This window comes from Lineus longissimus, chromosome 7 (genome assembly GCF_910592395.1).
Source record: "Lineus longissimus chromosome 7, tnLinLong1.2, whole genome shotgun sequence".
Lineage (NCBI taxonomy): Eukaryota > Metazoa > Nemertea > Pilidiophora > Heteronemertea > Lineidae > Lineus > Lineus longissimus.
Window position 1 is genome coordinate 4,747,421 of NC_088314.1, and position 10,984 is coordinate 4,758,404.

The window sequence follows — 10,984 nt, forward strand, 5'->3', positions numbered from 1 at the left end:
ACTATCAACCAGGGAACACAGTCACACTGGTTCATCAAACTGCCACAGGTGGAATATCTTTGGTTCCTTTCCCCTGACAATCTCATCTGACACAACTGAGCTCAGTAGTACTGTTGCCCGGACAGTCACTTGAACTTTTTGAATCTCTGAAATAATGGAGATAAAAACAAGAATTCTTTTGGCACTGAATGCTTTATTCTACGAGTTTAAAAAGTGTGATGACATTTTCAGTGCTTTCTTTGACATTATTCATTCTCTCATCTACATTTACATACTCTACATTCTCCTAGGAGAATCAATTTTCCATTTATTTCCATCAAGAATTTTCCACATTTTTGACCTCGTAATCCGAATGCAGATGGGTCTTAATTCAAACTTCCCTTGACAGTATAAATTGCTGACACACATTGGCAATTATCAAGGAAAGTTTTTGAATTTGGTGTATTCTTGTCTCATATTTGCAAGAATGCAAATATATGTTATATTTTCACAGGTTACAAAAGTAAGAAGTCCTGAATTTGCCTTCTAACGTCCGGATCCTTTATTCTAAAACTGTTTTTCACAAGATTTAACACGCCAAAGTCATAGTTGATAAAGTAGTTTGTCGGGATGACAATTCGTGCAGAGTTAGGCAGTCATTACAGTTTTATGCAGTCTCCCGAGTCTTTCTAGTCATGTGCACGAATCGTCATCCCGACGAACTACTTTATTAACTATGACTTTGGCGTTTTAAATCTTGTGAAACAGTTTTAGAAGAAAGGATCCGGACATTAGAAGGCAAATTCAGGACTTCTTACTTTTGTAACCTGTGAAAATATAACATAAAGGATAAGTGATTCTAAAGGGCGTTTCTCTATTTACAAAGGTTGGGATACAGGCTGGGAATGTCCAAACCCTACATATTTCATTTCAAATGAACTAACTCCTTGACACTCATTTTGGTCAGTTATTATAATATCGGTGGTCAGGTGGCAAACATGGCCAAGCTCAAAACAATTGGCAGGTTTTGCAACCCTTACGAAGAGCTTCCAATAATGAAGTACCAAGTATGTGAATTCACTTTATGCACCCTTTCTTTAAAATTCCTACTTCGTTGTTCATAGGAGTGCAAAAGCTGCCAAATTGGGACCACCAAAACAGGTAGAAATCCATTAAGCATCGCCTCTGCGAAAAATTCCAGAATATTGGATCATGCCTGCCTCAGTAACAAAAAAATTACCTACATGATGGACTTTGAACACAATTTTGAAATCAGAAGGTAAAACCTTCAAGATTTTGTGGGTAATTTTCATAAAAAATACCCTTACAACGGTTTTAAAAATCCTATGTCCTACGATGAGAGGTGGTCCCTATATCAATGAGGTGAACATACTCATCCAATAACACTGCCATTTATTTTGAAATTCTACTAACTTCAGTATAATACTCAGCTGTCCACCCGATAAGACAACACTAGGATATGATAATGAACAACCACATATAGATAGTTTCAAATAGATATGATAGATAAGACGACGAAGGAGAACAAAAAGTTGATCATAATTTTCCTCATTCAGCAATTATATACATTAATGATCTCAAGGACGCAATAATATATTCAATCTTCATACAGTTCAAGAAATGTTACAAGAGCAGACGACGAATCAGCAAGCTTGACTGCTATTGGCACCAAAGAATGGTGCTTGTTCTCAGAATAATCACTGTTCTGTTCTCATAATGTTTACATTTTAAAGAAAACAACAACAAGGCACTCTCAGCCTCTGTAACAAGAGTTCAACCACTGAGGTGCTGATCTTGGAACAGTTCATTTTCTGATCTTAAACAAAACTGCCCTTCCCTCCATATGAAAGGTTACAACAAGCTCGTAACTTAGCATTTCATCATACCAGCAACCATAATACTATTTTCAATATTGAACGAGACAAATAAGGGTGGTTTCAGCATTCCACAATTATCGCTCAATGATCCATAACATATTGGTGGCAGGAAGTCGTATATGACTTTCAAAATCGGCAACCCAGAGAGGTAGTTTGCATGACTTAAAATAACATCCTGATTTTAAAATCAACAGGAAAATGTCAATATATGTCATTATACACCCACTAACCAAAGAAAAAAATTTATACAAAATCATTAGCCCAGATCTGGAAGGATTCCATCTTGCTATACATATATAATTGATGAACCTCTGACAGTCTGTGGCACACCGTATTGAGACCCAGATATGATTAGCACATCTAAAACAGCGGTCTGTGAACATTAGGTAGAAATTCATGAATCTTAACATGATTTTTAATACCAAGGAAGATACAATTTAAAATAGACTTTCCCTCCAAGAGAAATCCACAGAGTTTTCTAAAAGAGCAGAACTTAAATCAAAGTCTTTGATTACATCCAGTAGTTTATATAATTAATTTTACATAAAAACAACTTCATTCATTTTCTTCTTGGAAGAATTCCGGATCTTTTGATACCAGTAGTTCAAACAGTGTCCTGAATGAGGCACCACATGTCTAGGGGTGAGTTTGCCAATCTTTTCAAGATAAGACCCAAAGTATTTTCCTAATCAGACGTTTATTTCTCACAAAAATAACGGATCAGAAATCAACAACTCTCCTATTAGGAAATCCAATTTAAGCCTTCTGGATAAGTTGATAAATGACTTTATTCAATCAATTCTGTGACCTTTTGTTCTTTTAAGTTCAAAACACTGTTGAAGCAACTGTTCCCATTGGCCATTATACACCATTCACTGCAGTCTGCCTGTGAAGACTAACGTCCATTTCACAACCTAGCAACACATCCACTTTTAATGATGCATGGCTTTCTTGCGTCGCTTTTCCAGCATAGGATTTTTGCTGTCCTGAATTGTTTTAAGGCGGACCTGGTCATAGTCGACTCGCATGGTCGCTAGGGCGCTGGCCATCTCATCCTGAAAGACAAAACAAAAATTTGAAATTTGTCGTTGCTGATATTTCTGTTATTATTTCACAAGAAATGAATGATATGAACTATATAGATGAAATACTCATTCATCTGGAGACTGAACAACAATGCGAGTTTAGAAGACAAGGCTGTAGTTTACATATGCATGTTACACAGAGGGTCAGAGCAATCATAGGCAGGAGATCAAATGACACCTGTCATGGTTTGAACTTATCATATCAGATCAATGTTTGAATACAAGTTGTCAGTTTTCGTACCTGGACGTCCACCCACATATCCTCCTCCTCTTTCAACACTTGCACCGAGCAGAGCGGAGTTTGTGGCACTGTCGCATGTTGCTGAAAAAAACACAAAATTCGAGTTGTAAGTTTCAATAGTTTTGGTGATTTAGACTCGTAAATTGACTAGCAAATGCACAATGACATACAAATACAACAACAAAAGATGTTTCTGATACACCATTACAATACAAAAGCTTCTCATCTGCCAGATTATGTTCATCACGGGTGATCTACTCTTACATGATACCGGAATTTGTGATGTGGCCATACGTGAAATCAATACGGACACGTCATACAGGTGCAAAATTTGCATTTGTTAGAACGATTTTGAAGATGCAGAACTTACACAAATCCAGTTATTTCTCATTACTTCTTTAATGGTCAATCTTTCATCCGGGTTGATCTTCAATAAACCTTTGATCAGATCTTTCGCTGAAAAATAAGAGTGCGCTGATCAGCTTTTGCCACAATCAATTTGTGTAATGCAGAAATTGGTGTTCCCGTGTCCACTTTATTTTCATTATGATAACTTCCCCACTCTCAGTGTACCAAGACGGCCCAACAAAATGCTCACCTTGCTGTGAAACATGTCTCCATTCAGCCTTGGGGAAATCATATGTTCCGTTTCTAATCCTCTTCTTCATCCCCGGTGAGATCGCTAAGCCGTGATTACTGTAGAACGGTGGATAGCCACATAATCTGAAACAAATCATCAGTAACAATAACATCATCATCATCATTTTCTTGGCCTCTTGGTTCTTGTATGATGACATAGCTTGGTCTTTTAATACAGCCTATCAGAAATCCAACATGTAGAAGATCAAAGCTCACTTTTCAGCTGGCTTAGGGCCTTTATGTATCTGCACGCAATCATGGATTAGCACTCGAGTGAAATAAAATTTCAAGCTGGAATTCAGCCACTGAGATCAAAGGGTATGCCAAACCTTTAAAAATCAAGACTTGATCATGGCTAAACAACAAGGTTCTCTGTGCTGTGAACAGAACTATTGAAGATTTGGACATGTTCTTTATTTCATACTTACAATATATACATGATAACTCCTAATGACCACATGTCACATGATTTATCATATTTCTCAGGTCCTAATACTTCTGGGGCTGAAACAGACAGAGGTTACAGTTAGTATTCACTCAAATAGATGGCAGCAGGGATAAGTTGACTGAATACTTCCGAGCATCGAATACTGCCTAATATGGTTGACAAACTACGGATGGAAGAAGTTCATGACAGCTTAAAATAGAAATTTAATTGAACTCAAAAAGCTCCTCCCACCATTTCATTACTTATCTATTCTGAAGCCTCGTCACTCGCCATGAGGTGACAATAAGAGTTGATAGAAAACGCCTCCTCTTGCTTGACGACACAGCATCATGATCATGCCCATATGATGATGTCCTCGACTTACCTACATAATACGGCGTATAACATGGGGTTTGTAATGACTTATGTGCCTGGATTTCTTTAGCAAACCCAAAATCTGTTAACTTCAGGATCCCATCGTCACCAGGCTTAGTGTAAAGTAAGTTCTCTGGCTGCAATACACAAACAAAAGTTGAGGTACAGAGACTGACATAGAAACACAAACTTAGTCCTTTCGTTTCTCAAAGAACCCCTCCAAGAAGGCTGCAGTTTTTCTTCACATTCACATCACGTTTCCCCCAAATTGTATGCAAACAGCTAAAGAGGGAAGTCAATTCACTTGAACCGAAAGCAGGAAATGCAATGTCCCATTCCGTTGTAGTATCTAGAACCCAAAAAGGGAAATACCTCATAGTACTCGAGGCTCATGCTGGGAAAACAAGGGAATGGGAATATTCAATACTTCCTGGTATACTGGTATTGGGTCAATGATTTCTTCTTGACAACACAAAATGAATTAATACTTAATGAACCGGTTTAAAACTACTGCCAGAATCTCGTTAGTTGACTTGACACCCATTCCAGTTCACTCCTGGTTGGAGAGAAGCATGTAGGGTAAGACGTCTTGCTCAAGGACAATGGACATTAGAAAGCAGAAAGTTGACTTTTATTAACTTGCACAGCATGAACTGAAAGCATGCACTGAAACAATTTTGGAATGAATGTCATACTTTTCACTTTCAGCCCAAATTTACTACAATCAAGATTGAGATGAGTGCAAGCTAGATAAAACAGGTCATCAATGTTCTACATGTATATGTAATAGTGACCTATTTTTTCAAGAATACCCATTAAATCGTCCCATGGTCATCGCCGTCAAAATTCTTATTCATTCATGAAATTTCAGTTGAATGTGGTTTTCAGCCCTTGGCCAAGAACAGAGTTATTTTGATCAGGAATAGAATAGGACTTTATTTATAAACTTGTGACTCAATGTTTAAAGATTTCACAGTCACACCTAATAATCACTACTTTCAACGAACACCAAATATTCACCGGTGATTCATATAGCCTCGAGATCTTATGCGAAAACAGCTTTGTTAATTAACTCACATATTGTATTTGAACTTTTGTAAGTCACCTTACCAGACCACAAAGGACCCATAGTTTCAATGAGTTGATCTCATAATGGTGTTAAATCAATAATCATTCGGAAGAGAAAAACAGCAATATTTACTCACAGTCTCATGGACTATCAAATTCAGAAAGGGTTTTCATTGAAGAATTCCGAAACTCCTCCTCAGATGAAGAGAAGCTGTCTTCAGATGACATTAGGTTTGCTTCAGATGAAAAAAAAGCCTCTGACGACATAACGTCTGCTTAAAATGTCACCAAACATGCAGACTTGAGGAGCAAATGATTACTTTTATCAATTTAAAAATCTAGCTTTCGTGTTCGACATCTTTGTAACAAGATACACTGATATTTTCCACAACCTCAAAAGGCGTGGGAATCAAAGATCAAGAAAAAGAAATTGACATGCTGAAAATATCACAGATCAAGAAGCTATCGACGCCTTAATACAATGCAGCCATTAGATTATCAACGACAACCATCCTAAGATGTGTAGGCATGGCAACCGCAAATCAAATCAGGTGCACATGCGAGATGACGAGAAAAATCAGGCCACAAATAAAGGGGGAAGAGAATAATTACTTAGCTGTCCTGTTTAAACAGCAAGAAGGTGAAAGTTTGCAGTTTTGCATGAAAAATAGGTTCATGCCATTTTCACTTTGTTGATAAATCACTGGAGAGCATTCATCACAACATTGCAGTCGATCTTGATGCTGTTCTCATTATGCTTTTACAGATTTTGATGAGTGTGATCATACATAAAGTAAAGGAGTGTGATCAGACATGAATAGAGTAAAGGAGAGTGATCAGACCCCAGCTTCCCCGTTCTTACCTTGAGGTCTCTGTGTGCAATATCCAGCGAGTGTAAATAATCAATGGCTTTGGCTATGTCGGTAATAATGGCTGCTGCCTCTGGAAAAAGACACAACAAAGAATGAAGTCAAATGCTTCGAATTAACAAAATTGAGCAATAAACAGTACAGTTGTAGTACATGTATTTGTACACATCGTCACTTGATTTCACCTCCAGATTTAAGTTTTGAAATGAAACATTTCCTCCAACTCCCTGCAACATCTATCACTCAGATAGGAAAATTAAAATTAAGCTACTTTTGAACGTACATTTAAAATAGAAGCTAGAAACCTGATCACGGTTACCACTGACGCAATCCGCATAATTTTTCAGGGTCACTGACAAGTCAACAACAGGTTGGTGATGGTGATTCATCCATCAGATAGCGTCACCTTGATAGCATCTGTTGATGCAATTCACATCAGATAGAGGATGATGCAGTTTGAGTTTGAGTAAATACAGTTCAAGGGAGGATAACTAATCAGGTCTGCAGATTCTGAGGCTGAAAATTCAACAAGAGTTGTATCCACAAGCACTACATAGTTCATGAGTTGAGTAATATCCATTGGAAGAGTGGCCATCAAATCCTCGATAACCGATTATACCTACCTCTTTCTGTGAAAGCTGCATCTGCTCGTTCCTGTATCCTTGTGAATAATTCACCACCCTCCATACTGGAAAGAGAAAGAAGACGAGCCTGTAATACCAACAGAATGGCTGAACTCCTAAGCCTTTGGGTTGCTCAGTTTAAGTGCCAAGAAAGTTGCCAGGGTTTAGGCTACAAAGATCAGTCATCGTAGCTCACTTAACTGCACTCAGATATTTTGAGAAGACCTAAGTTACATATAGATGATCAAATGGTGACTTTTTTTTGCATGTTCCTGTTTTGGCTGGGTACATCAAAGACTTTGGTAGTTATGGCCAACCAGCGATGATTTTCACAGGAAAACAGTACAAAATCTCATGCTAATTGTATATCATTCCATTGTGATGGTTCTGGTGCCATCACTTATACACCTTGGCTACAATATACCAGATGTCGACATACTTCATTGCCATATGGATCACCAACTGTAACAGTTACTGAATTCCACACACATATATTTCTGCGCATCATTGCCATATGTCATGTCTAGATCGAAACAAAACATGATCAGTGCATAAATCAATATGCGAATAACAAGATCATTAAATTCAATTCAATAAAGGGTCGCCAATTCCAGGCCCAACGCTTATTACCTGCATGGCATCCTGAAGTATAGGCAGGCTGCCTTATTAATTGAACCCTTCATGAGAACTGCAATTTGCTTTACTACCATATCGACTGACTGAATCAATAAATGACATTAACGCTATGAAGACTACGGCACACCAATGAGCCGCAAAATTATCAACGGCACGATGATTTATAGTTTCATGGTAATTGCTGCTACAGAAATCCAAATCCATAGAGTATCTCTTCTATCTTGGGTCAGCTCACTGATGATCAATCAGAAAACATATTTTATGGGTGAGCTAACTGGTGAATACGCCAACAGCATGATCAATGACATTCAAACTGATATCTAGCTGTACACCATATTGCTGATGCGAGGACTGCTAATCGTAGTCCGAGGAACACTAATGAGATGTAGAACGCATATCAAGTGTGCTACAAGCCATATTGATCACAAAGATAAGAGTCCAGGGAAATTAATTCCGCAATCGATTCTTGTTCTTTCTCCAGATTCAAATCTGCCAAACTGCTACACCTACCATTCCATAACAACAAGTAGACATCTTTGCCCTCCATGGATATTTTCATAAACTTGTACTATATTCACAATATGTCTGCAGGTCGATGCCCTCCAATGGAGGTCCACCTCTCGTCTTGCTTTCGGAACATCCCGTAAAACCTGAAAGTAAGCAAAGATTCAATGATAAAGACAAAGCTATCGCAGTGCCTTATTATGCTTTGAGAGGGCAATCAATTGAAAACAAGGGGATTAGGAAGCAATAACAGTTGGCAGGGGAGTTGTTAGGCAATGCATCAGAAAATGTACACAAACATTCTACCAACTGTTTGTGGAGACTTTGTCGATGTATATGTAAATCTGGCCTGGCTCAACCAGCCCCTTAATAAATGTACATATAGTAGGTATCTACAACCCACTGATTCATTTGTGTAGTTACATGTATCAACACGATCAGTTTCATCATTGGTAATGGCATGTTCATCTCTAGAGCCAATTTGTAAGCTAATTTATTGCAAGTTTGACTAATAATCATAGCAATTTATCAGCTGGAATTATGATACAATATCAGATGCATGACAGGTTGTGGGGACAAGTGCAAGATAAAGCAAACACAGTGTAAGCCTAACGTGAGGTGGTACAGAATTCCAATTCCGTGGTATAAGAAAATCTGACATATGAAATAGTTTCTGATTTAAGTATAGTTCTAGAAACTCATCTGGAGTGCAATTTAACAAAGGTCAATCTTCAAAATCACTTCTTTCTTTTTAATCACTTTTCCCTTCTTCTCATTATCCCCAAATGCGGCATGAGAATCCTCTAACCAGAGGAGGTTGTTGTCATGGACAAGCAGTATCAGCCATTAATAAGTTGGATAGCATGACAATTGACAAATACCCTTCTTACCCTGGACAAACTTCCAACCCTGGGCAAGCATGATGGGGTAATTACTAATCAATGACAGCCATGAATCACCATGGCGACGTGATTGATTATATCATATAGAAAATTAGGCCAGAGACCATAACCAGACTGAGAGGAATGGACAAAATGCACAGGAAAAAAATTTAGAATGACATCAAGTCTATTTATCAAAAAACAAATATGTGTCATAAACTATGTTTGCCAAAGAATGTGTCAACAGGAACCAGGATATAGTTTCTCCCAAAAATGATAAATACCAACTCACAACATATTTTTAAAATCATTATACCTTATTCAAACCCAACATTCAGGAAGATAATCAATATTGAAATCAATTTGTTTACAAACACCAAAGTTTCATCACAATCATTTTAGTGACTGACGTCTGTTGAAATATCTGATCCAGATTTCTTATAATGATTCAAACAGAAGCCAGAAACATCCACTGTTAAATGTATGTTGGAATGCTTCCTTCAAGTACAGTGTACTTCACATATTGAACAACTCCTGGGAGGCAATCACTCACCTGATTACCGCCAACAGGGCTGTTCAACATTTGAACTATGCAGGTGTGGAAATCGATCAATAAACATTGAACTTATCAATGATGAGCTGAATGCCCAATTCCATACTGGTGGAAAAAACATCGGTAAGATACAACTCTTCACTGAGTATCTGGGATGTTCTATTGATCATTACAACTACATGGCAGACATTATGGAACAGTGTTTTGAAGCACTGAATAGTGGCTCGGGTACTGGTAGTCACTGTATTGGGTCTTCGACCGTCAAGTTCAGTTCAATGTGCCCTCCTCGGGAGACCTTAGGGTAACCAGAATCTGGTCAAATACTGAAATAGCTGCAAAAAATATCAGGTTTAAACCTACTGGTAGCCAGCCGCATGGCATGGTCAATGGTGCAACTCTTACTCACTGACACGGACTGTCACTGTCACCATGCCCGAACAACAACAACAGCAAACAAAAGAGTAACTCCCCAGCAGCATCGCAGCCCAAGCGCCGAGAGATGAGGCAGGCCTGGGGCCAGGGACAGGCCTTCTGACTGCAAGACTCGCAAAACTTCTCATGATTTCGCATTCCACTGTATCATCACAATCAATTGTCCAATCACACAAAAACCTAGTACACACATTGCACTGTATCCCCATGTACATACATACATGCAAGGTCATAGTGTAAAATGTACACCGAAGTGTAGTGTATGTGGCCTACCTTGAGGGCGAACTTTTCACCCGTAGCTTTGGAGAAGCATTCTACTACTTTCCCATTTATTCCAAGGCCTAGAACTGTTCCTGATATATTGAATTCATCAGTAATTGGGTTCTTTCTCGGTCGCAATGCTCGGTGTGAGCTATCCATTATTTTATGATAGTTTTCAACACGATGATGAAATAAATTCTTGTTCGAGGAAGTGAGAATCGTCACTGCCTGAGATACGTCATCACTTTTTGTTACGCAAAGCTAAAAATAGCCGCAACAGGTGCTTGTTAGTCATCATACCTGGAGAGGGCGCCAGCTGACGTTGGTCCATATTTTAACCCATTAGGAACCAACTCAATTTGTTTGTGGCAAAAAGAAAGGGCCAGGTAGGGGGAGTTGGTTGCCAATGTCAACGTCACATATAAAAGAGACCCAATCCTAATTTCTGATTAGCAACTTCAGCCATATCAGGGACTGCAGATCGACGTGGAGATTCAAGAAGAATGGGGGGGG

General features: G+C 38.5%; 1 protein-coding gene across 2 annotated transcripts; it reads right to left on the minus strand.

Moving 5' to 3' along the window:
- Nucleotides 1-173: 173 nt before the first annotated feature.
- Nucleotides 174-10,686, minus strand: LOC135491080 (MAP kinase-activated protein kinase 2-like). 2 transcript variants are annotated; one of them, XR_010447776.1, is made up of 11 exons: nt 10,484-10,686; nt 8,351-8,490; nt 7,205-7,269; nt 6,575-6,654; nt 4,655-4,781; nt 4,271-4,346; nt 3,802-3,926; nt 3,574-3,659; nt 3,204-3,284; nt 1,311-2,932; nt 174-1,265 (listed from the first exon to the last, which is right to left on the minus strand). XR_010447776.1 is itself a non-coding variant. In XM_064776724.1 (10 exons), exons 1-10 carry the CDS (start codon nt 10,628-10,630, stop codon nt 2,810-2,812), a joined length of 1,050 nt encoding a protein of 349 aa, XP_064632794.1. In that variant the 5' UTR covers nt 10,631-10,686; the 3' UTR covers nt 174-2,809. The 2 variants fall into 2 exon arrangements, 1 of the variants encoding a protein (XP_064632794.1); XM_064776724.1 differs by having other exon boundaries at nt 174-2,932.
- Nucleotides 10,687-10,984: the final 298 nt, after the last annotated feature.

Bases quoted from the DNA above. Each gene is read 5' to 3' on its own strand.
- LOC135491080 (XM_064776724.1), bottom strand. From the start codon at position 10,630: ATGGATAGCTCACACCGAGCATTGCGACCGAGAAAGAACCCAATTACT. The intron at 6,655-7,204 runs GTAGGTATAATC...GTCTTTTTCCAG, and splicing joins TGCAGCTTTCACAGAAAGAG to AGGCAGCAGCCATTATTACC. The intron at 3,660-3,801 runs GTGAGCATTTTG...CTTATTTTTCAG, and splicing joins GAGACATGTTTCACAGCAAG to CGAAAGATCTGATCAAAGGT.